Source organism: Acomys minous (assembly GCF_964271855.1).
Source record: "Acomys minous genome assembly, chromosome: 14".
NCBI lineage: Eukaryota > Metazoa > Chordata > Mammalia > Rodentia > Muridae > Acomys > Acomys minous.
The window spans coordinates 73,473,324-73,499,346 of record NC_140496.1 but is presented as its reverse complement, the minus strand read 5'-3'; the positions used below and the strand labels follow the sequence as shown (position 1 = coordinate 73,499,346).

The 26,023-nt window shown below is 38.5% G+C and overlaps 1 protein-coding gene across 4 annotated transcripts in view; it reads right to left on the bottom strand.

Annotated features, from left to right (window-relative positions):
• The window catches only part of PLPPR5 (phospholipid phosphatase related 5), a 108,640-nt gene that overhangs the window by 53,904 nt on the left and 28,713 nt on the right, over nucleotides 1-26,023 (bottom strand). For all 4 annotated transcript variants that reach the window (XM_084756833.1, XM_084756831.1, XM_084756834.1 and 1 more), the window contains exons 2-3: nucleotides 11,008-11,140; nucleotides 7,265-7,515 (exon numbers count right to left, since the gene is read on the bottom strand). In XM_084756833.1, the coding sequence (XP_084612959.1) occupies nucleotides 7,265-7,515; nucleotides 11,008-11,140 (384 nt within the window). The remainder of the gene's footprint in view (nucleotides 1-7,264; nucleotides 7,516-11,007; nucleotides 11,141-26,023) is intronic.

Genomic DNA, 26,023 nt, shown 5'->3' with positions numbered 1-26,023 from the left:
TTGATAGAAGAGATGTTTAAAGAGATATATTTCTCTGCGTTGCCCATAATCTAACAATGCTTAGTACCTATGTAGAGGGAGAAAACCTTGTGTGGAAAATGCTCTGCATGGTAAGCACTTGGTAATAATAATAATTTTATGCCTTAGATTGCTATACTATTATATAGGAGGATTTCTATGTGTTACTTGGAGCCCTTCATTCCTCTTCCAAGATTTTCCTAAAATGGCATAAACAAGTAGCTCACAGTAGTCTGTGTTCATAATAACCCTACCTTGAAAGTAACAAAACAGCAGAAGTACTGAGAAACTGCCTCCATTTGAACTATATTTTTGGCTCAGTTTGACAGATGAAATGAAAGTGCTAGAAACTGTCTTTGGATATTAAACCATTCAAATGTAAATACATTTGATGTGGGGTGACTCTCATAAGATTGCACTTCCTGCTGGGAATCCTTTGCTGGGCAGTACCTTACAAAGTACCCAAAAAAAGAAGCTATGCACGTGGTAGCTTCCCGTTATGTGCAGTTGGGAGACTCAGGTTGGAACGCAAGCAGGAGAGCTGAATTCTATCGTGTGTCTGATGAGCAGTGGCGTGGTTGATGAACAATGGTATCTACTGGTGATAGTTGAAGAATCCCCAGGTGCACTCTGTGTACTTCGCCAATTGTTGACCTAATGTCTTGTTCCCAGAATCTAGAATGAAAGCTCAAGAGTCTCTAACAAGTCTAACCTTTATCACTGTGTGCTCGAGGCCAACCTGGTCTACAGAGTGATTTCCAGGTCCGCGACAGTTACATAGAGAGACTCTGTCTTTAAAAATAAAAAATAAAATTCATAGTAATCCTGTTAGAACATATAATTTTTAAGATGTATAAGGTAAAAGAGTCCCAAGAAGGCATCACACTCAGCTCCTACAACTGTCGCCACACCACCCTCACTGCTTTGCTGCTTTCTTAATAAGAATGTGCAGCTTGTTGCACCCACCACTGCTTTGCTAACTCCTAAGAAATCCCAAAATATGAATGCCTATGACATGCTCTTCAATATTTGAAAAATTGTAGATAATACTGTATCCACTGATAATAAGCCCACGTGTACTAACTAAAATGTCACTATTCTTTGCTTTCAGGCAGAAATAACTCAGGTGGCAGCACTGGGGAGCCCAGACTGCTCAGAGGTTCTGAAACACTGTTGACAATGCAGAGACTTCTGGGATATGAGTCAAAAGCTAGATACAATTTAAAAAGTCCACATGTCAATCACAGAGCATACAAATGTAGTTCTTATTTCTGGAAGCCAGGAAAAAAACAAAACAAAAATGTGAAGAAGCATACGCAATATGCATGTCTTTAATCATATACTTAGCTGTTTATCACTATCTCACCCATTTTTGTAATTTTATGTGTGCAGTTTCAAAACTGCATCATTATGTTTTTATTGTTATAAGTAAGTATTTAAAGTCTCTGCCCAAGGTAGTGTGAGAAACTGTGCGTTAGATAGAAAAGCGTTAAAGCACCAGGTTCCAGGAAGAGAGTGGGAAAAGGGATACAACATGACTAAAAGGACCTATGACAGTAAATACATTGAAACACAGAAGGTATTGCATAGGCTGCTGATGTCTTTTTTCTCGCCCCACACAATAACACTTAGCTGAGAGCTGACAAGAGAAGTGTCAGTCGACTAATAATGGCAGTTGAGACACCAGTCATCCAAGTCATGGTACAGCATTGAATTGATGGTGTGCCAAGAAATATTTTTGATATATGACTAAGTAGACATTTGATCAAATTTACTCCTGCGAAATATGAAGCACAGGGACCTTATACATTTTAAGATTAAGTTACTCTTATGCACAGCAGTTTGGATGACAGCTTTGCGATGGCAGTTGGGTGTCACCAGACAATGGAAATGAATACAAATGGGATCCCAAGTTGTTGTTCTTTTTTTTTTTTTTACATTTTATTTATTTATTTTTAAATAATTTATTCAGATTACATCCTAATTGTTATCCCCTCACTTGTACCTTCCTGTTTAAATCCACCCGATTTTCCCCCTTAAATATGATTTCAGATCTGACTTATGAAGCTAACGAGTGAGCTCTTCTAATCCTTGTCTCAGCATCATATGATCTGAAGTTAGTATACACTGTGCAGGATGCTGTGAGATCACTACAACAGATGATTGTGCATGAAGTGACAGGAATTGACCACTCACACCAAGGACAGAGGAAAGCAGTGCTTTTCCTTCCACTGTTCAGAGAAAAATTGGTAAATGTGTAACGACTGCTAATTCCTCCTACAGCATTATAGCCATCTTTTACATCTACTTGGACAACTCTTCCATATACAAATAGTCTGTGCTTTGCCTGGATAGGTAGAACACTGTGATGGAATGCCAAGGGAACCAGGAACATTAGTCTCTTAATACTTTACATCTTGGGGCTTAAACCTTTTGGAAGACTGTTCTGAGATACATCCAGCAAGTTGACCTACAAGAAAGACTTCATAAGAATGAGAGGAGCATGTGTGAAAGTCATACCCCACTCTCCACTCAACTGTGGAGAATGTTCTGTCCATTGGCTAGATCTGGGTAGGGGTTTAAAGTTTACCGCCTGTATTGTCCTTGCCTGGTGCCTTAGTATGAGCGGGACCCCTGGGACCAAATCTGCCTATCATAACATTCTACTTGTAGGTTTCTAGGACCCTCTGGATCCTTCTACTTTGCTATTCTCCCATGGTTCTCTCATCTAGAGTCCCAATAGGATGGCCTCATATTTAACCATGTCCCCTGGAGGGGGATACCTGGTGGCACTCAGAGGAAGGATAGCAGGTTACCAAGAAGAGACTTGATACCCTATGAACATGTACAGGGGGAGGTAATCCCCTCAGGAACATTCATAGGGGAGGGGAATAAGGGGGAAAGGGGAGGGAGGGAAGAATGGGAGGATACAAGGGATGGGATAACCATTGAGATGTAACAAGAATAAATTAATAAAAAATTTTAAAAAAAAGAATGAGAGGAGCCATTTATTCCAGTCATACCAACTGAGACACACCTAGATGACTGGTGAGCTGAACTTGAGCCAGAAGAGAAGCTGTGACTGTCTTGTAGCTTTAGAGTGGGTCAACATGGAAATCTACACAATGGAAACCAAGGTCCACAAACGTAGTAGTGACTCTGGCTTGTTATTACTTATTTTCAAGTTCTTAAAATTTTATTTTATGCATTCAAGTGTTTTGCCTCATGCTTTTAGTGGCCAGAAGAGGGCGTTAGGATCGCCTGGAGCTCATGTGGCAGATGGTTGTGAGTCACTATGTGGGTGCTGGAAATTAAACAAAGATTCTCTGTAGGAATAGCCAGTGTTCTTAACTACTGAGACATCTTTCCAGGATGATGATGATGATGATGATGATGATGATGATGATGATGATGATGATAATAATAATAATAATAATAATAATAATAATAATAATAAAATATTATTTACAAATAATTATAAATAATTATTATTATCATTATTAACTTTTTTATTGAAAGAAAAATTAAGGTTAGATTTGAAAGTGACCAAAAGTTTTGAGGGCATGTTTTATGTTTCAAAAATTTATGGGATTAACTGGAAATTTACCAAACATAGTCTTTCATTCTCAACTATAAAGTTTTTTTTCTTGCTTCTTTTTAATTTGAAACTCATTAGTCAGTGTTTATGAAAATACCAGAAAGCTAAATTGAAATATTATTCTAATATGATTTAACACTGAATTAGAAATTTGAGAATCGAGGGTTAAATAACTTTTAGATTATCCCTTCCACTAAGGTAACTAATAGCATTTGTAAAATAGGATTAGGGATTTTCCCCCTTAAACTTCTCAGTAAAGGAAAAGAAATATCTACAATCAAATTATCCCCCAAAACCATAATTAAAGTCAGATCCTGAGAGAGTTCAAATTCCTTGGGTTTATGCTAAGTCACACAGAGAAGCGTCAAACAAATATTCCTCAGCTAATTTTCAAATACTTCATGTTGGCATCCCTTTATTCTTTGGAAGTCACATATGACTTAACATCATGTAAGCATATCCCTACATGTGATCATGAGATTATTTACATAAAGAATACTGCTTGAGAGGCCATTCTTTACTTCTGGGAATCATTCTAGGAGACTGAAATACTTTGACACAGCCAGCCTTTCTATTATGAAGTTTTCCCAAGGTGTCACTAGTGAATCTAGGGCAAAATACATTTGTACATAAGTTCAAATATAATGGCAAAACCTGACTGGAAATCCTGTATTTGCAGCAGGAGTTATATTCAGAGTTGCCATAGCAGCCACCCACGTTCTCTCTCGCTCTCTCTCACACACAAAGGAGTGGTGAGGAAAGAGAAGAAAGCAGGAAGCAGGGAACAGAATCTATTGTTGACAAGACAGAGGTACCCATCAATGTAATTACAAGCAGGGATCCCAACTCTTAGTCTGAACGGCACTTAATGATAGAAGATTTCTCAGCGCAGGCCTGCTCTCTAATCTCCTCACCATCTGTACTGGATTATGAAGTAATGTAGGAGGAAGGGGGTTTGGGCTAACCATGAACACATAAGAACTAGCAAAAATCTAATGTTTACCTATCCAAAACTTTGTGGAAAATATCATCACCAGGAAAATCTGTGGTTCAGTAGATCTGAACAAAGTACTTTGCTTTGTCAGTATCTCTAACTATAAACAGATTCAATGAGCACATACAGCCATAAAATGGTATACGCTTTCAAATAAACTATTACACATGATGAATTACTAAAGACCAATAATCATAAATATATGGTAACATTTAATAATGTAAAAAATAAGTTAAGTAATGAGTTAGTAAAAGTGAAGCCTGAACCACAGTAAGTGCTCAATAAATGTTTGCTAAGGTCATTATAATTAATTATTTTTAATAAAGGATCTAAGTCTTTATTATGCCTAGAAGAGTGTGGTATGCAAAACATGAGTTTCTAAAAGCAATGACTGCAGATGGTCAACAGAGCAGAGGAATAAAATGTGACTGTTTTTCTAGAACATCAGAGGCTAATGCCCAGTCCCATAGCAATGTCTTTGAAGGACAATTTAAGATAGTAAATTGGCTAAGTATTTTATTCAAGTTGCATATTCATCACCATCGACAAAGGATGGGTACACAGCAGAATCTAACATCTATTAGTGCTCAAAGAGGGTACAGTATCTGGCTTCAGAAAGCGCTCTGCAATTTTCCTCCCATCATTTGTTTGATCACATATTCATGTGCAGATATATTTAGAGTCCCTACATAGATACCAAAAGTCAACATCAGATTTAGATGAAGGCAATACACAAAAAACTTCCTTATGCTTTCTGATTCACTCATTTAAAATCTTCCTTGTAAGACTGAGTGCTGCATATTCCAGCAGAGGAAAAGCCTGGAGTCAAGCAACTTGGTAAATAGGAAAGAATATGTGTGTTAGCACATTTCATTCAATTATGAAAGGTACCTGATAATGTATACAAGAATGCAAAGCAGATAGGCTAAAGGAACTAGGGAATTTGAAAAAAAAAAACATACTAGGAAAGCTGAGTGAGAAAGCAAGAAGGGAATTGTAATAAATATTTTACAGCAGTCAGCAGGAGGTGACATACAAAATGACAGGATAAGATTGAATCCCAAATGCTATACAAATTTTCTTGATAACAATTTAAAAAAAAAAACCAGGCAGTGCTGGGTGCAATTATCATGGCTTATGATAAAGACTTGGACCAACATTTGAGCTGTTAAAATGGCCTGATTGACACAAGTCTGAGGCCAGCTTAGTCTGCACAGTAGGTCCTAAAACAATCTGAACAACAAGCAAAATGCTATGTTTAAAAAAAAAAAAAACAAAACGAACATCAATCTAAAAAAATCTGTGTACTCTGTGACCTCTAAATTTATCTTGCACTGGAAATGTTATGCACATTGGTATTTTTTTCTCATTAAGTTTTCTACTTGGTAATTCTTATTTCCAGTCTTAGGGAGACATATCACTGGGTAATGCTGGAGATTCTCTATGCTTTAGTGGTAGCACGGCGTGATTACATCAGAAACACTCTCATCATCAAAGAGCTTCTGCAGTATAAAAATAATTCTGAGCTTTTCCAAGTCATTAGAAATAATCAAATTTCTTGTCAAGCTGGGCCAGGTTTTTATTCTAATTTTTTTGGGAGGGGGGAAATCTTTTTCCATTTCTTTCTTTTCTCATTTAAAGAATTAATTATAATTTATAAATAATATATTCCAATTGTTATTCCTCTTACTTGTATCTTCCTGTTCCCACCTTCCCTCCCTCTTCCACCTTGTTCTCCTCCTCTAAACTTCTGACAGGGGGGCTTTCCTCCCCCACCATCTCACTGTAGCTTATAAAAGAGATAACAAAAAAAAACCCTTTCCTTGATACATTGAAATCATAAAGGAATAAATCATGGAACCACTAAGAAAAAGAAGCCCCAAAGAAAAACTTCTACATCCTCTGACCTTCTCACCACAATTAATGAAAAAAAGCCCACAGAGAACAAGGTTGAAGTTCAGACCCACAGCTGCACCCTTCCTGATGAGATGGTGGGACCGCTGAAGACTGCCAAGGCTCCTCCCGCCCCTTTCCCATCCCTGCTGCTGTCAGTAACACAGTAGGCTGTGATCACTTATCCTTGCTTGAAAGGCTTAGGATGCCTACACTCAGAGCTTGGATCCTACAACCAAAAGGATGGTAAATGTTCAAGAAAAAAAGGAAAACATAGTTTCTAAAGATTTTTTTTGTTAGTTCTATGGGAAAATATCAGAATACCAATGGGAATATTATGACAATGTAATTATATCATAACAAAAGAGCCCTCTACAATGAGAGTCCCTTCTCCACCAGCACCATTGAATCTAAGAGTTTGTGCAGGCAGATGGGAGAGCAGACAGTTCTCTGAATTATACTATTACAACTTTGTGGGGAGTGCTACAGAAGAAACTTGCTTCCATTAAGTAGTATTTAATATAAAGGCAAACATATCTACAAACAGAAATTCCAGTGGCAATATTTTTTATGTCATCAGCTACCCAGACACAGTCTCAAAAGAGTCAGCTGAGTTAACATTATCACAGGACAACCATCAATCATGAGAAATAAATGGAATGGCACACACACACATACACACACACACACACACACACACACACACACACACACACACACACACTTGGAAGAAAGAGTGTGTACTAGTGATCATTACTTACCGTCAGATACATGGCAGCGTAGACACTGAGGGCAGCTTCTTTGGACGGGAAGGTTTTCCTTGCTCGCATGATGAGATCTGGGTTGCCTGTGCAAGCTTCCTCCCCACTGATGAACTGTGTGTACTGCTGGCACCCCAGCGCTGTGTAGTTGGGCTTACACAAGGCCAGAAAGTGTGGAGCCAGGTTTCCTGTAACCACTTGCCCAGCATTGACAAAGATATCTGTAGCAAACAGTCCAAATGCATAAATTCCTAACGGGGAAAACAAACAAATAAACAAACATTAGCTTTCTTTTTCTTTTAAATAATTTATTCTATAGCAGACCAATATGGGAATATTTTAGAAATCGTACTGCATTTCATAGGTACGTATATTCCGTTCTCTTCATTTTGCCCCTTCGCAGGTTCTCCCTTGGCTTTCTGGAGTAGCTAAAGATATTAAATTATTTAACATATTGAGCTGTCTACCACTGGCTACACTTTCATGCGTCGCAGGCTTGTAAGGCATAAGATAAAGGAAGATGATATATTTCTGAGATTCTGTTTGGGTGACACAGGCTTCCAAATGAAAAGACAGATCCATCCCCTGAGAGGATGCAGTTGAGCATGTTTTCCTAACATTAGCAATCTCCTTTCCTTTTCCTACTTTTGACATTTATTTTAAATCACATGAACATAAAGCAAACACAGTTGTATCTCTTTGATTATGCACCTTAAGCCCATTCGGATGGCTAACACCTCTATTGGAGGTGCCAGCTAACAGTAAAACACAGTGTCATCCGTTTACACTTAAATATCATGCAGAAAGCCTAAGCACAATGTTCTTGGACTGAATTTCTACATCGCCTTCAGAAACACATTTTTCAAAGGCACAGAACAGCTACCACGTGGTCCAACTTTGTCTTTCATAGATTTTCTTTCTAGCTATCTGTTTTGGAACAAGCTAGGAAACAAGCAAGCGATCAATGTTCTAATTCTTGACTGTCTCTACAGCATCAATGCTTCTTTACTATGGTGACCTGGAAGTACAAATTTAAATACATAGACTCATTTTCTCTTTTGTAATTAACTTAGATTTGCTTGAATACCAAAAGTAGGTTCTAACTTCAGGGCCACTGACCACTTATTACATGAAAGCTGCAAAAGGCTAAATAAAATTCCAATATTAGATTATGGATGTTCTTTTCATTTTCAAAATATTATACAAGATTTGTTTATGGAAAAAAATTATTTTTCCACCTCAGTAAAACTACTTTTGTCAATAATATCAATGATATGCATAAAATGTAACCTTCAAAGGAGTGGTTCTGATGTGAAGAAATCTACTGGATTCTAATCTGAGGTAATAAAACCCAAGAGGATTTTTATTTTATTTTTATTGTTTCAAGATGTATTTATTTATTTCATATTACATGTATGTGTGTGCACCTGAGTGTATATTTGTGGAATACATCTGTGCAGGTTCTCACAGAGGTCAGAAGAGAGCACTTCAAATGCTCTGGAGCTGGGGTTACAGGTGGTGGAGAGCCATTCCATGACTTTTTATTAGGAATAAAACCCAAGGCCACTGTAAAAACAGGATTTACTTTTAACTGCCGAGCCATTTCTCCATCTCTAAGGATTTTTAAACATATAAAAAATAATATTTCCTCAAAGATTTAGCCTATTAAAAACTCATGTTAATTTTATTTATATAATGAGGGTTTTTTCTTAGTTATATATTTCAGAACTGTTTATTTTTCTAAGCCTTCCATGACTGACTGTTGGATTGGGAAATTATCATGAAATTTGCAAAGGATCAAACAACTCTCCGGTCTTAGATGGCCTTTTAATTTTCAAATTATTATGTAAGATTTCTTTGTGCACAAACTCCTACATGTAACAAAACTCTTGAGCATCCAAATGTCAAGGTGATAGAAACATTGATTTTTTTTTTCTATTTTAAATTCTGAAAGAAAACAGAAAAAAAAACCCTTTTGGCATCTTAGGAGTGGCCAAGAATCATAACAATGAAAGGCTATAAAAGCAGAAAATCAGGAAAGCCAAAGAATTGGGAGCAAACGAAGGCCAGTTAGATGTTAGTGCACAAAAGTGCCTGCATTTTCATCCTTCGGAAATCTTGAAGCTAGAAACTAGCATATGAAACTCCTGTGCTCCTTGAAATGTAGGCTAAGATGTGCTCACTTTCTTAACTAAACTGTTCTTTTTTATCTAGTGTAATAGGTCTCCTTGTCTAAAATAGAAATACTTGAGGAGAGTATTGATATGTCTCTTGATACTTTAAAAGTTCCCAAATATGTCTTAGAACAAAAATGTCAGTGTGTCTGGTCCAGAGCTTGTATTGCTGTTGATGGCACAGATAACTTTCCAAGTGGGATCACGTAGGCATAGCCACTCTTTTGACCCAACTGTCCCTATGAAGAGTGCAATCTTCTTACACAGTGTTGTTGCTTCAGTCACAAGCTTTTATTTTATTACAACAGACACGAAACCTCAGGTCACCACAATGAAGCAGAAATGAAGATAAGTTAATATAATCAGTAAGGAACGTGACACGTGATGGGCACGCTTCCCATTGGGGCACGTGTTCTTTACAAACACACGGGCAAATGCAGAGAATGTTTTACACAGGTAGGCTTAGCAGTACTTAGGAAAGTATTGAATTCAAGTACTTTTCATTTCGCAAAGGTTACTTATTAAATGGCTCACATGCAAAGTGAAATGAATCAACAGTACATTACTTGTACAAAGGGAAAAAATGCCTTTTTAAGGATTTTGTATATAAAGAAATTTTTCAAAAGATACCTGGCGGCCTTGGAGATACCTAACTTGATGATAATGGGAAGTTCAGTGTTCTAAATAAAGACCTTTAGTCTTCAGAAAAGCCCATAGTCCTGATCCTTCTCTTGCTAGCTATAGAGTAATTCACTATTTCCAAAGTCCTCTTCAGCTGCATAACTTGAGACATACTCTGAAAAGTTGCAGGCCCCTTGATTTATTTATCAAAAATCATCTTACATGCTTTTTAACATGCACAGCTCTGTTTGCTTTAATCTAACAAACCAGGAAATAATAATTCACATTAAACTTCAATTGTCTAATGAAATCTGTTTATCTGGATTTCTATTGAATTACAAGGGTGCTTAGTAATCTGACGTTCTGGTCAGTTCTATTCATGTGACAGCTAAAGTAGGGGTGTCTCTTGTTATCTAACAAAACTATCAATGTAACCTAGCTTCCATGAAAACCAGCTCAGGACTAGTCCAAGGAATATGAGCTGTATTTATCTTTTTGCCAAGTTATCACTCTTGAATTACCTTTTCAGGGAATAATTTCTTACTATGTATTCCTTTGGAAAATCTGTATACTACAAAGTCATTTATTTTAATTACGTACATTTTAGATTCTTAAAAAAATACTATTCATGGGTGATATTCTTTGTTCTTTCTTCCTTTCTTTCTTTCTTCTTTCTTTCTTTCTTTCTTTCTTTCTTTCATTCATTCATTCTGTGTTTCTCTGTGTAGCCTTGCCTGGCCTAGACTCACTTTGTAGACCAGGCTGGCCTCAAACTCGCAGCGATCCACCTGCCTCTGCCTCCCAAGTGCTGGGATTAAAAGTGTGCACCACCATGCCTGGCTATTCTTTCTTTCTTAATGTGGAAATTATATCCTGGGTCATCTTGAAAGTGCCTTATATATGATTACTGTTATTTAAAAGAATAAAAATAAGACAATGGATACATACCAAGAAATCGGACAGTTCGGCGTACCAATGGATTTATATAGCAACAATCTCCGGTTATGATCGTTTTTTCCTGGTTTTCAAAATCCCTTGTGGCTAATTGTAGGCAAAACACTGCAGTTTCTCCAACTATTATCTTGCAAAAAATAAAAATAAAAGATTAAAAAATGTTAGAGTTTCACTAGTACGAAAGTTGTATTTAGTTAAAAGGTGGTAACTATCTCAATATAAAAAGTAAAGCACAATTGCTAAGTAGACCCTTTGATTTTAATTTTTTCAGCAGACGTAAGTCATACTTCTCTCTATTTTAGGGACTAGTCAAGTGATAAGTTTTTAAATAAAAGTAGACTGTAATACTTGATATACACAGAAGTTCTTAAGGAAATGCTCAGTTATTTTAGCATGTAATTTTCATGTTTTAAAAACTGGCTTTATCTTGCTTCAATCTGTTTCTTTTCTAAAATTCAAAACAGTTTTCGTATGATCAATGAATCATATACAGGGGGAAAGGGCACGGCGAGTCCATCTTTTTGTACGGTAAGTACTTATGAAGAATTGCCATGATGAAAGCTGATAACAAAATATTTTCTAGAAATATTTTGGAGAGATCTTATATACACATGCTGATTTGAAAACATAACAATATAATACCTTTTATGAGAAAAAAATCAGTTCATGGATGTTTAACCTTGTGATGGTTTTATTCTGAGACATTGTCAAGATGTTTTTAATAATTAGTCTATTCTTCCACCTTACTACAAATGCATTGTTTTTATCTTCATAAGGCATACGAGGAAGAATATTACATATGCCTTTACAAGTGAAGGAACTGAGAGCTCACTAAATAACTAGTTATGAGGGCTAGACATTGGCCTGGCTTCGCTGTTCTTGCTTACAAGGGCCTGGCTGTGTTCGACCTATCTTTGTACCCAGCTGCAGTGGTTTTCATACACATCCTCGGCGAGGTATTAGAGTGAAAATTATTTCATTTCACAGATCAGGACATGGAAAGTTAGGGAGTTTAAATATTTAGTTCTCTTCCAGGCTAATAAGAATTCAAGCAAAAAAATCTGACTTAACCTCAGACCTTAGATTCCATTTAATACCACAGACAAAGCATAAGATATAAAGTTAATAAAGAAGACTGTTCAGCAGGGTGACTCAGTATGGAAAAGCTGTATAAGGCAAGCCAGGCTACATTAGATCCCTAGAACTCATGCAAAGAAGGAAAGAAAGAATTGACTCCCCAAAGTCATTCTCTCATTTCCACATACACACCATGACAGGGGTGCCCCGGCAATAGCGGCGCACACCTGTAATCAATCCCAGCACACGGAAAGCAGATGCAGGCGAAGTGAGTTTGAGCCCTGCCTGGTCTACAAAGCAAGTTCCAGGAAAGCCAGAGATACACACAGAGAAACCCTGCCTCAAAAAAAAAAAAAAAAAAAAAAAAAAAAACAAAACAAAACAAAATTAAAATAAACTAAGTGAAAAAAAGAAACCAGATCCAATCATTTGTCTGCTAGTTTGTCACTGTTAGTTTTGGTCTACCTTTTTATTGAGAAGCTCTAAGGAGTCTCTGACATTTCCTAGGTGCTAGTTGGCTTATGGCCCCCAGAATTCATACGTTGGAAATGCATTCACCCAAGCCATGTGTGTTTGTGCCCTCCCTTTGGTTATCAGACTATTAAAAAGATCATTGCTGAGTTGTGTGTATTGGTTGCTCTCTACTCAAACCTGAATCTGTGATCTAAAATAGTGGCTCTATGGGTAAGAACATTTACTAGGGTGGCTAACAATTTCTTGTAAAACTAACTCCAAGGAATTCCGCTTCCTCTATTGACCTCCATGGGCATCTTATCCCCTCCCTTCACACACACACATGATTAAAAAAAAATAAATCTTAAAAATATAACAGAATAAGAAATCTTAACTTCATGTAGGCCCCCAAAGATAAACACGAATGGTCAGTAGACCTCTTTCTTTGCTTCTCTTCCAAATGTGGTCAAACAGAATAAGTCCCTTTCTGTTTTTCACAATTACTTCTCTGTATGGTGGGACTGCTGAGGATGGATGGCCAAGCCTAGGTTGTTACATCTTTGACCCCGAAAACGTCACTAACAACCCTGTCTCTCATATTTTGTTATAGTAATGGAAAAATAACTAAAGCACCAAAAAGTTTTGGAGGCTCTAAAAAAAAAAAGTGATATCTTTGCTAATAAGATGTTTTAAAATAGTAAATGAAACAGCTTGGGTATTATATCCTTCTTTCTTCATCTGTTTCCTTTTGTCACTGCATCCTTTTGCTTATCCAAGACAGTAGGTGAACTGCATTTAAGTCTAGTCTGCTCTGTGTAGTGAGGCTGGGTTGAATTTAAAAAGATTAAAACTTCCAACTTCCTCCTGCATTTTAACTTTTTCTTTAGGGAAGTAGGAGAGCTGTGTGATAAAACGGTTCATCTAGGGGAAGGAGACACAGAACTGTCTCTCATGGGTACATCACATGTCACCAGGGCCTTGGGAGAAGTTAAACAGATAAGCTCTGTGTTTGCTATTCCTTAGCCACCCTCTCACCCCCAAGTAAGTCTTTCCTATCCCATCTTCTTGAATGCTTCTCAAAATAACTATGTGATGCTTTCTGGGAAAAAAAAATAATTTTGACTGCTTTGCCACAAAATACTCCATATTCTAACAGTGTATCATCTATTCCACTTCACGACTTCTCAGTCCCCTGCCACCTCCACCCCCCGCGCCCCCCCACACACATACAATTGCTGCGTTTGTTCTCTTTGCCACAGCATCAAGGATGATCTTGCCTCACTTGACTTTGAGCCCGCCTCTTAGGCTGTGAACACATACACTCCTTATAATACTATGGATAGCCAAGGATGCCTCCTGAACACATGAATGAATCCCACCCTCAGTACAACATACCTTCAGTAAATGAAGATGTTCTGGTCCATGTTTTACCTTTCACTTGACTTAAAACACCAACTTCTTCCTTGTTGCTATGGGGAAGGTCTAATGCCCTGTCTCCTATAACCATATCTTGGTAAATCCCTTAGTCACCAAATGGCCTCCAGACTAACCAATGTATTTTGGGGGCTGCTTGTCCTAGGGCTACTCTTTCAAGTATCTCCCTAGTGCTGTCTTTTTGCTTGCTTGCACTTGAGCCTATTTCACATTTCTGAGCTCCCTATTTCTGCGCTGCAGAGACAAGTCAATGCCATTTGGCTGCTGTGATAAGAAGCTCAAAGTCAAAATAGATTAAGCATAGAAAAATAGTTCTCAGTCTGGAGAGATATCTCAAAAACTAATTGGGGGATGGTTAGAGATTAAGGGAAAACACACATTTCTCATTGTCAATTTTCTTCTTTCCATGGAGTCACACCATCTCCTATCATGGCTGCTTTATGAACAGCTACTTTGTTATCACTTTTCTGAAAGCCGGACCTGCATTATTTGGTTTCTCTAAAAATATACAAGAACTTTATCTTGAACTTGAGAGATAAGCTCGAAGAAACAGCCCACATAACAAATTAAGGAGCTAGAGAGATGGCTGAAAACCTAAGGACATATATTGCTTTTTCATAAGATTCAAATTCAGTTCCCCTCATGCATCTTAGGCAGCTCATAACAATCCAGCTCCAGAGGATCTGGCATCCTTTTTTGACCTCTGAGGGCACTGCACACCCATGCTCAATCATATCCACCCAGCACTGTAGTCAAATACGGCTGTGTTTAGGTAAACAGTCTTCTGTGTTAAAGACATAGTGATACAGGGACGATCGAGGAAGGAATTAGAATGCAATTTGATGGTCAGAAGCAAAATAACTGACAGTGGTGCAAGATTTCACAAGCTGATCTTTTTTGCCTACTTTAGAAAATATGTGCCAGTAGGACACTTAGGAAATAGTGACATGAGTCACTGACAGTGTCTGTAATGACTTGTAGATAGATGACCCCAGCTGTAAGGGGCTTACTTCTGTGTAAATATTGATTCTTCCTAGCCAACTAGCCAATGAGTGATTATGGTGGATCACTAAGGTGTACATTCAAATAATTGTGTTATAAAGACTTCCCTTAGCTGGGCTGTGGTGGCACACGCCTTTATTCCTAACTCTCAGGAGGCAGAGGCAGTTATACAGAGCAATTTCCAGGACAGCCAGGACTATACAGAGAGATTGTGACACAGAAAAAAAAAAACAGACTTCCTGTGAACCTGAACAAATTTCTTTCACTGTTCCCTAATCTGTGGTCTTGGTGATCCAATTTTTCTTCCTCTTTTCCTGAAGTGAGGTTGATGCCCATCAATCTAGAGGCTCTTCCCCCACTTCTCTGGTTTAATTCCTAACCCTCATCTTTTACAGAGGTTTCTTCTAACTCATCTCTTTGTATATCACTTCATCTCATTTTTTCACCTGCATCTAGGAAACATAAACTATTATAAGATCAAAAAATGACAAGGTGTGATCCTCACTACATTTAAAAGAAAGGCTGTGACTTCTTCACAAGTCCGGGATTTGCAAACAACCTCAACAAGAAAGAAAGTGTTAGGAGGGGGAAGAAGAAGTCTTTTTGTGCTAGCTTTTAGCTTGACTTCAGCAAAGGCAGAGTTGGTCTTGGAGGCTGAGACACAGACACTGATAGAAAATGTTAGCTATTAATATAGGCAACAGTACCATTCAAAAGAGTAATAATGGTATGTATGTAAAAAGCATTAGCTTCAGTCAAATATATATATACATATATACATATATAATTATATACAATATATAATTGATGATATTCATTAATAATAATCTATATTCTTAAACAAAACAGTACTTGTTCAAAACAGGAACTTCTCAATTTGATACATACCTCCTATTTTGCACCCTCCTCTGACTGATTCAATGTCAGGTTGTATTAAATCTTAATGTATCCATTTCTTTTTTATCTTGAATTTGAATTCAAGTCTCTGGCCAGTAAATTGCAGACCCAAAGTCTATGTTTCCCGGCATTTTAGTTTGTTTCTTTTGCCCTTCCTTTCAGGAGCCTTATTCAGTGAACTTTATTTACCTCAAGGCTTTAACAACCTCTGCTCCCCTAAGGAATCCTAAGCACTTATGTCTCCTCTGAATTCTGGATGCAAAGCTCCCATTGAAGTGGAATAACTGAAGAATCTCAGGTCTGCTACTGAGATGCTCAACGCTCTCACATTCACGGTGGATCTGCGGGTCCCACTCCGAGCCTCCCATTCTTCCATGTTATCGTGTCAGTAAACCCACTAGCCCTCCACTACACTCAAGCTAAAGCACTCACCCATCACACTGACCCTTGTTTCTCTAACATGCTTCTCTCCATCAGTGGCTTTTCTTTATATTATTTTAACAAAAACTGTGTATATTAAGGTTAGGATGTTCAATTTGATGCCTTAAAATATGCACACATTTTGAGATGACAAGGAATTGCTCTATTACTATTTCACATGTCTTCTTTGTGGTAAGATCACTTGACATCTCTGATCTTATCAAATTTTGAGGTATATAATACATTGTTGTTATTATTATTATTTGTTATAGTATTCATACTGTTTATGAGATCACTGGACCTTTTTCTTCCTAACCTACCTGCTAACATTTTCTACATCCTGATTAAATTATACCTTAATTCTATTTCAAAAATATCTACTTCTCCTATTATTTCTATTTTAATTTCTAATCCCTTGTCACTTCATCCCTGCATTATAATAAGCCTGAGACTCACCTCTGATTTTCAAACTGTCTGCTACCAGATTACTCAATTGAAGCCAAATTCCATGTAATCTAAACTTCTTGCTTACAATTTCAGTGTGAACTCACAGCCTGTAGATTAACAGGAATTGTTGTAAGAGGTTTTTATTGCTGAATTTAAACCTGCCTTTCTCAGCTTCTGCAATTCCTGCAAAGCCTTGTGACACGCTATGCTAACGTCATAACCAAACAATTTTATTCCAGAGCATATCAGCTATTTCTATGCTCCTGTGCTTCACGGCTTAATATGGCCTAATGTGCAGGGCATTGAGACATGATTTAAATACTGCTTGCTCGTTGCAAGTTTATTCTATGCCTGCTGTAGTCTATCCTTCCTTCTTGTGTTTCAATGGCACTTTGTACATTTATTATGGTGATTCCATATGGCTTTTATAACTGTCAGTAACATCTGTCTACTGCATTCAACTGACAGCTTCTCTGAGGCAGGGGTTGTTCAACATTTATACCTCTAGTTTTAACATTCAGTGACTGACAGTAAATGTGATCGCCATCTAGACAAATGAAATCTGGCTCTATCTACTCATTAATAGACAAGAAACCTATTCAAAGGGAAATTGAAGGGTCAAGCATGCCTGAGTCACAGGGTTATTGGTATGACCCAGATCTGAATCTAAGTTCAAAGGCATTTTTATTTCAGCCTCTGCCTAGGAACCTGCAAGCTCCGAGCTTTTCAGAGTTAAAGCAATGGACCCTTGCTTTGGAATATAGGCTGTGCCTTGGAGTTTCACCTTATTCCTAGCACGAGTATTATCTAAAGGAGATGTTGGGCACATAGCATCTCATTGGGACTCTCATAACTCCATATATAGCTATGAGGCAATTGAATAAAAAAAAAAGGACTTTCCCAATCCTATTGTGATACATTCCAGTTTTCTAATAGAAACTGAGGGAGCATCCCACTACAACTCCGTTATTGCTGTTGTAGATTCTCTTTTCAGGGAACTCACTTGTTGTTTTCTCCATATGGCTCTTATGAGAACTTGAAGACCTGGTGTATTGGGCATCATCTCACTATTTTAAAAAGAGTTCACAATTCTGGTATCATTGGCTATATTTCTCATTAGCTGTGCAAAGCAGCCCCTGGGCAAATAACTTAACTGGTTTGATTCCGTGGGAGTTTTGAGAGAAGGAAGCGTAACTGTATAGGTACAAAAGCCAGATAGAGACATGGTAGGAGCATCTTTACTGCAGAATTGTCCTTGTAACATTTGTTTTCTTTCATGAGCTGACAAAGTAGTGAACAAGAATATATGAGATCAAGAGCATGTCTCCAACCTACTTGACATAGGCAACAGCTGTTCACAAGAGTGAGAAAGGAACAAAAAATCCGGAGGGACAATTGTGGCTCTTGTGGGAGCATCAGCCAGTTTGTCACAGGCCAGCCTCTCACAGGCACTTTTATTACTCCTCGGCACACATCCTCCACTCATTGGGACAAGAAAGGATTGAGAGAAAATTAAACTCTAGCTGAGGGCTAAATGTAGCTGGCACAGTAACCACAGGCTGTCCCTGCTTTGTTTTCAAATTCTCTTCCCCTGAATTCTTTCTCATCTCTCTTCTTCTCTGTCAACAGAAGCAAACTCCTCCCTGGGACTTTGCTCTAGAGGATATCCTCAGACAAAGTCTTTGGAAGACATATGCCTGTTCATTGTCTTTGTCAATCCAGTATGGAATGTGGTGAGAGGTCTTCCAGTGGTTTATAAGGTATATCATAAAGGACTGCAGGTTCAATCTATCCACCCATGCCTAGGTCTGGGCAAACATATTGTTCCTTGAGAGAGGAGCCTATCTCCATTGAAACTGACAGTGTCCGTGGAGGCAAACTCTTCTCCTGAGCCTACAGAAGCCCTGAATCCCAAGCACAGATCTCCCAGAACTTGGATTATCCCACATTGCACATGTATAGCTTCCATCTGGTTCACTATCTTCTTCTGCTTTATTGAGCATTATGGAATCCTTAAACCATGCCTTGCCCGCCAACATGGATCTACACTGTACCTTCCTGATGATGCATCTATCTCTCCATGCATTTTTTGAGAACAGATACACTATCTGGTCCTTTCTTATCTATTATTCATTTGCCAGCGATTAAAAAAGCCATGTATGGCTGGCAAATAGTAACTTACAGAAATGTATTGATGAATCATGCGTCTCCAGATACAATTACAGAAACATCTCCAATGACAGAACTTTGTTCTTATGCCTCAACACCAAGAAGCTGAGTCTTGGTTATCTAAACTCCTTAATGGCAAAATAATGAAGTAACCTTTTCAAAATAGAGAAAATTATGATAAATTCTCTCCAGTGTCAAAGTAAATATTTTCATGTTTTTATTCATAATCAACCAGTAAGAAAGTCTCCTCAAAGACAGCCACGCACTACTGATTAGAAACTAGAAAATTATTCTGGAGGTATTACGGTAGCAGAAGCCACACAGTCAGTTGTGATAGTATTCAGAATGACTGACTAATTTAAGACACAAAGTGAAATGATATCTGAAAAAACACAGGTAATCTGGCAAAGTATAGTCACAGGAGATACTTAAGTTTTTAAATGTTTCTATTTAGATCATCAAACTCAATCTAGTCAAGGAAGTTATACGCTCAATTGAGGCAAAATGTTGCCAGGGATAGTGTTTCACTAGCTCTGTGTCCTGATACAGATCAACCACATCTTGTATTTTCTCCATCACTGATGATAATGTAGTGGTTGGCATCTCTTTTTTTTTAATTAATTTATTCTTGTTACATCTCAATGGTTATCCCATCCCTTGTATCCTCCCATTCTTCCCTCTCTTCCATTTTCCCCTTATTCCCCTCCCCTATGACTGTTCCTGAGGGGGATTACCTCCCCCTGTATATGTTCATAGGGTATCAAGTTTGTTTATATTTAATTGTCAAAAGGTGTATGCATTTTTCAAATACAAAACAATACTTTGAAATATGTACATTTTGTTGGCTAGCTACACACAATGAGCTACACACAAGCTCACATGATACATATCCACATTCATACTGTAAAGTTTTTGAGTGGAGTAGTTACTTATTTGGGCAATATTCTCTGCATGTTTGCATCTAGAAAGATTTTCACAAAACAAGTGTTGGAATATGTATTAATTTTATGTCAAAACATAAAAATTTAGGAGTGATTTTTACATGTTCTCTTCGCTGAAGTACTGGAACAGACCTTGGGGTCCAGTGGTTATTGGTGGAACAAATGGCAGAGTCTTTAGTCATAGGACTATACTAATTTCCCAGTAAATTAGAATTATAGGCAGAGGGTCTGTAGCAGAAAACAATAACCATCTAAAATTGAAAAAAAAACTATATTGGTTTTCATTGTATTTTATGCTTGCTGTCTATTTATTTATAGTACCTTCTATTTATTTATATTTATATTTATTTATACTATAGTGCCTTCTATTTCTTATAATACTGATATAAAAATATCCTTCTGTAAAATTAGTTTGTGGGGCTGGAGTCGTGTCTCAGTGGAAATGAGGCTCAGGTTTAATCTCTAGCACCAGTGTTTGTTTCTTTGTTTTTAAGAGAATATAATAATAAAATAAAAAAGACAGTTGAGTTATGTGGTGGTTTGAATGAAAATGACTCACAGAAGGCTCACAGAGTGGCACTATTAGGAGCTGTGGCCTTGTTGGAGTAGGTGTGGTCTTGTTGGAGTAGGTGTGGCCTTGTTGGGTAGGTGTGGCCTTGTTGGGTAGGTGTGGCCTTGTTGGGTAGGTGTGGCCTTGTTGGAGTAGGTGTGGCCTTGTTGGAGGAAGTGTGTCACTGGGGATGGGCTTTAGGAGTTTCAGAAGCTCAAGTCAGTCCCAGTGTCCCTCTCTCTTCCTGCTTCCTGTCTATCCCTGTGTAGACCTCTCAGTTACAATCAGAGCTCTAAGCCAGCCCTAAACGTTTTCCTTTATCCAAATTGTGGTGGTCATGGTGTCTCTTCCCAGCAGTAAAACCCTAACCACAAAGAGTGGCATGCTGTCATGATGACCATCCTGGAAGTAACTGAACGCACATCGATAGCTCATCTGTGTGGCTTTTATCAGGTTCTAACGGCTTTATAAACATTTACCAACTTAATCCACAAAGCACCGCCCCTCCAAAATTGAGCACTGTTATTTACATTCAGTGACAAATGATGAAAAGAAAGATAGCGCAGAGGAAGCGATCTTTATAGTACTAAAAGTAGTCAGGATTATGGGTTGACATAAGGTGACAAGATTCCCAGAGCCTAGGAAGATGGCAGATTTTTTAAAACTGTTGGGTCAAAAGGCAGCCAAGTGGATATGAGGCCAAAAATTGAACTAATTCTCTTGCGTCAAGATTTGCAGTCTTCAGGTGACCCATACTCAATGTTTTAGCAAGGTATGAAATACTGGAAGTTGTCACCAACCCACTGAGTACCATAAGCTTGCCAATATATACCTTAGTTGCAAAAGTTCCCATCCATTTTGACAGCTCAGTGGGTAGTGGTACTCAAGGTGATGCTAGCAGCAGCAACAGTGCCCAGTACAGTTCTAACATAGAAACTACGGGCTTTGCATCTCGGCATCTGTTTTATCACAGGCACCCTAGGGAGTTCAAACTGTTTGAAACTCTCACTTACATTTTTTTAATTTGTCACGAGTATTTTAAGAGGAAATTTTCATTATCTATATAAACAAATGATGATTATGTCCTTGAGCTGTAATGAGTATTTCCAAGCATTGTAATTAAAGGTGGGTTTATACAAAGAATTTAATGACTGCTAAAGTTAAAAGAAATTCATCACTCACACTTTTGGATTGTGTGTGCGTGCGTGTGTGTGTGTGTGTGTGTGTGTGTGTGTGTGTGCGCGCGCGCGCGCGCATGCGAGCACATGAGTATGGGGGGGGGCGGGTTGTACCTGGCATGTGCCTGTGGAGGCCAGACAACACATCTGTGTGTCATTCCCCAGGCGCTCTCTACATTTTGTTTGAGACAGAGCTTCTCACTGGCTTGACACTAGTCTAATAAACTAAGCTGGGTGGCCAGTGAGCTCAGGCCTCTCTGTGGTGCTGGGATAACAGGTGTGCACAAGCACACCCAGCTTTACTTTTGAAACGTGTTCTGATACTCACACAATAAGCACTTTACTGGCTGAATCATCTCCCCAGCTCCCCTGTCCAGATACTTCAAGTGAGACTCAAGGTCGAGTACCCTAACAAGGTAGACTCAGGTCCTCAGGGGCCCACACCTCCTTCACTCACATTCACTCAGTCCATCTAGTGTGGAGGCCATCAATGCCTCACGCCTACAACACCCTTACCTGTGTAACCATGCGTGCAAACAGTACCGGAGAATGAAACAGAATACATGAGACTGAAGTTCAGTGATGACTGAGAATTGGGAATACTTAAGTGACAACCTTTGCAGCCAATGAAACCTGGTCTACCTCTCTATGCTCTTTGCGAGGAGGATTCCAGTTTTTCCAACCCCACCTAAGCAGTGTTGTCAGCAATAGCCCCACAGAGCCGGCAGACCTGAGACTATGGGACAGAAAAGCTCAGTTTCAAGCACCGAGAAGGGATGCCCATCGCTCAAACAGCGCAGTAAGTATGAGGTCTGGAGCAAGGCAGTGTGGCCAAGCACTGGGTCTTGGCCCATTCTAGCTGAATGGCTATGGGAATTTATATAAATACTCTGCACCTATGTATATCCATGTGTAAAAGGAAGATAATCAGAACGATAAGGCCATCCTGGGTCTGATTCAGTAATTAAATTCTTAAAGGAAGGGAAACCACATAATCCACTTTTAAAATTCTAGCTGTCCCTAAAGGGCAACGGAAAATGTTTTGTCTAACTCACATCTCTGATAGCACTGCCTAAAGTAAGAAAGTAATGGAGTAAGAGAGCCTGTGACAGACTTGATGGGACGTTTGAGTACTCTGATGATATGGGATGTTGTAGAAATGCTTGCACTAATCATCTTTCAGTCCGTGTGTGTGTGTGTGTGTGTGTGTGTGTGTGTGTGTGTGTGTGTGTGTTTGTAGATAGCACTATGAGTCAAATTATTTTCCACTCAGTCATGAACACCTGACTTCAGAGCCCCACATAAAATGCCTGGTGCCTGTGCGCCTCTGTCTGGTACCACAGCACAGAGCGATGGAGACAGGTGGATCCTCTTTGGCTCTCATCTCTTCCCATCTTTAAAATGACTTCCAGGACAAATGTCTTCAAGGCCACATATTTTTATTGGGGGGGGGGGGGAGAAGGCTAGACATTTGGAAGATTTTCCTTTTAAAATGTTTTTACAGGGTACCAAATGATGACTGCATAGGAAATCCTTATACTGCATTGAGCTATTAAAAATGCTTTATGAGGATCACAAAGAAAAGCATGACTGAAACCCAAAAATAAATAAATGAGCCGAATCCTGGAACATGAACTAATTTTGCAGCCTGGCCTCATTTGCAGTTGGTACAAGGGCAACATTCTGGATTACCGCTCATGGTGATTCAGGAAGCGGTATAATTGCAATTCAGATGTGAAACCCTAACAGCTCTAAAGCAATTGAGTGTTTTAAGCAAGCCAATTTAAAGGCTTCCATTACATAATTGAAAATGCATTCAAATATATTAGCACAAATACCTTTAATTTCAGCTCATGATGTATATATACACACTAGTCATATAAATTCATAGAATATATACATACATATTATTTTTATTATAATTTTTAAAAGTGACATAGCACTTTACCCTGAACAAAAAAAATATACAAATGCTGTCCTAACATCTGACATGTGTCCGTGTGAGTTGGTCCTCCCAAAAATCCTATGAGGCATTCCTTCATTTATAAAAGTACTCACTGAGATAATCTAAGTAATTTTCCCAAGGCCTCAGATGTAATAAAAATGGCAGGCCTGAGAGCCAACTGCAGGCATTCTGTCTCTGTTTTTAACTATACTCTTCATGTGGATTTCTGTAGTAATGGCATCAAAGCACATGGTTATTTGCAAGTCTCCCTCATTCATCACTCACTGCTGAACTTGCCATTATGGTTTTTCATTGTTTTGTTTTATCTAGAAAGGTTAAATATTTAAACTTCTGAACCCATAGGGACCTTTTCTTCCACTTATGTATTTTTGCACACATCACAAACATAGGGACCTGTTCATTAAAAACATCAAAACATCAATAAATGCAGCCAAATATGTTCTAATAATTACATTTATCCAAACAGGAAAGATAGGACTTTTTTTTTTTTTTTTTTTTTTTTTGGCCTGGCAAGCTGCATGAAGATTAGTAATGGCAGTTTCTGCAATCTATTCATAGACTCCTGCATCATCTTTTGAAAATCAACCTGAAATTCTGAAATACCTTTTGGGATGAGTTAAGTTTCAAACCGAGGGCAAACAGGGGAGGAGGTGCATATTAAGCATATGAAAGTGTACCTGGCTGCCAGGTTCTCCCAACATCCCTCTATCCCTACCTGCTATAGAAGAAGGCAACATACTCTAACCCCTAACCCTGAACTTTAACTCTCTCCAGCCCAGGGGCTGAGGGGCTCTAACCCCAGTGGCTCTTCCCTATAATATCCAGACATTTTGCTACTCTCCCTCTCCCCATACTCCTCACTCCACATGGCACAGTTCAGTCTGGTCATGGCCACACTAGACTCTTCCAGATGTGTCTGCCTCTGGCTGTGCTTTCACACTTATCTATAATAAACTTTCTCTTCCACCACACCTAGGAAGAGTTGTGTCCTTTCCTTCCCTTCAGAATACAGTTTGGGAGAGGTGAAGGAAGTGACATTTTAGTACGGAGGGGGAAATACAACAAGGCCCCACTGCTAGATGAGGAGCTACAGGCCATCGGTGGCTGATCAGAATGAATCAGTCTTCTTTAAGGATGAGTCCGCAGGTAGTTTATCCAACCCCAAGTGGTCAGTATGAAATACATATGCATACGATCATCCTTAAATGGACTCAGTGGGTGGCATTTATATATGCATATGTGTTTTTATATATGTAAGAATAATAATTAAGAGGTTATGAATCTGAGAGTAATCCAGAGGTGTAGGAGGAGGGAGTAGACAGAGTGGAAATGATGCAAATACACTAATGTGCATGAAATTCTCAAGAAATAAATGCAAAGGAAAAAAAGTAAAAACAAATTTAGAAAAGTTATAAAGTAATGCTATCCTCAAAGGCAACACTCATTGTTTGCTTACATGTGTTCAACAGCATAGGAGATGCCCACAGAACAGATATGAAGTGATTTCTGTTTATTAGACTGTTGATGGAATAAATGCATGAATTTGAAGTTTATTGCCTCTTCCAAGTTTACAAAGTTTCTAAGATATTTCCCCACTTCTCTGTCATTCAGAGTTGTGGCTCACATCCCCAGAATTTGAACACTCATGAGAAAAAATACTATGAAATCATATCTGCTGACTCTTCCGTAAGCCTTTTCAATCTTCCAGAACACTTGATTATACATAATCTTAGGGCCTGCTTGTCTGGCAAGTACTATTGACAGCTGTCAAAATATTTAGAGCCGTAATATCTTAGCTCTTAGCCAGTGTGAGTGTTAAGTTTGCATCTCCAGGCCCTCTGGCTCCCTAGTCCCTAACTGCACAGCATGCCCAAGGATGGTTAGAGAAGCAATTTCCTCTGACTCTACTTTCTAATTCCTTTAGAAACAAAACTGTTTCTAATATTTTAAGGTGTGTGTAACTGCTTCTGGTTTCTCCTCATGATGACACAAAGAGTGCTGAATCTCTAATGTCTCCTGTTAGGGGCCATCTGTGCCACTGCCTGTGACTGTACAAGAGAAGACTCCCCTGGCACCTGTCTGCAGACCATGGCATTAACTGTAGTGCAAGAGTCCAACAACTTCCTCTGGTTCTCTGCTTCCACATTTGTGTTGACATTGGAGGGTATTGCATAGTGTTGTGTCTCAACCTACATAGGAGAAAGTGCTCCTCCTAGACGTAAGAAATTCCCATTTGGTAAGCTCCCCTGAGAGCTACAGGACATTGCAAAAATTAGTTTTCTGACCTACTGCTCATCCCATTTTACAGTTGGCAGACATTAGAATTCTGTGGTTCAATACCAAAAGATAGTTATAACAAGAACTTGAAATCATGCAAACACTTGAGTCCTGGGACTAAAATACTTGGCAAAGTTATCCCTCAAAGCTCACTGGGAAAGAATCCATGTAATGAGCAATTCTGAGCATAGATTGCTGG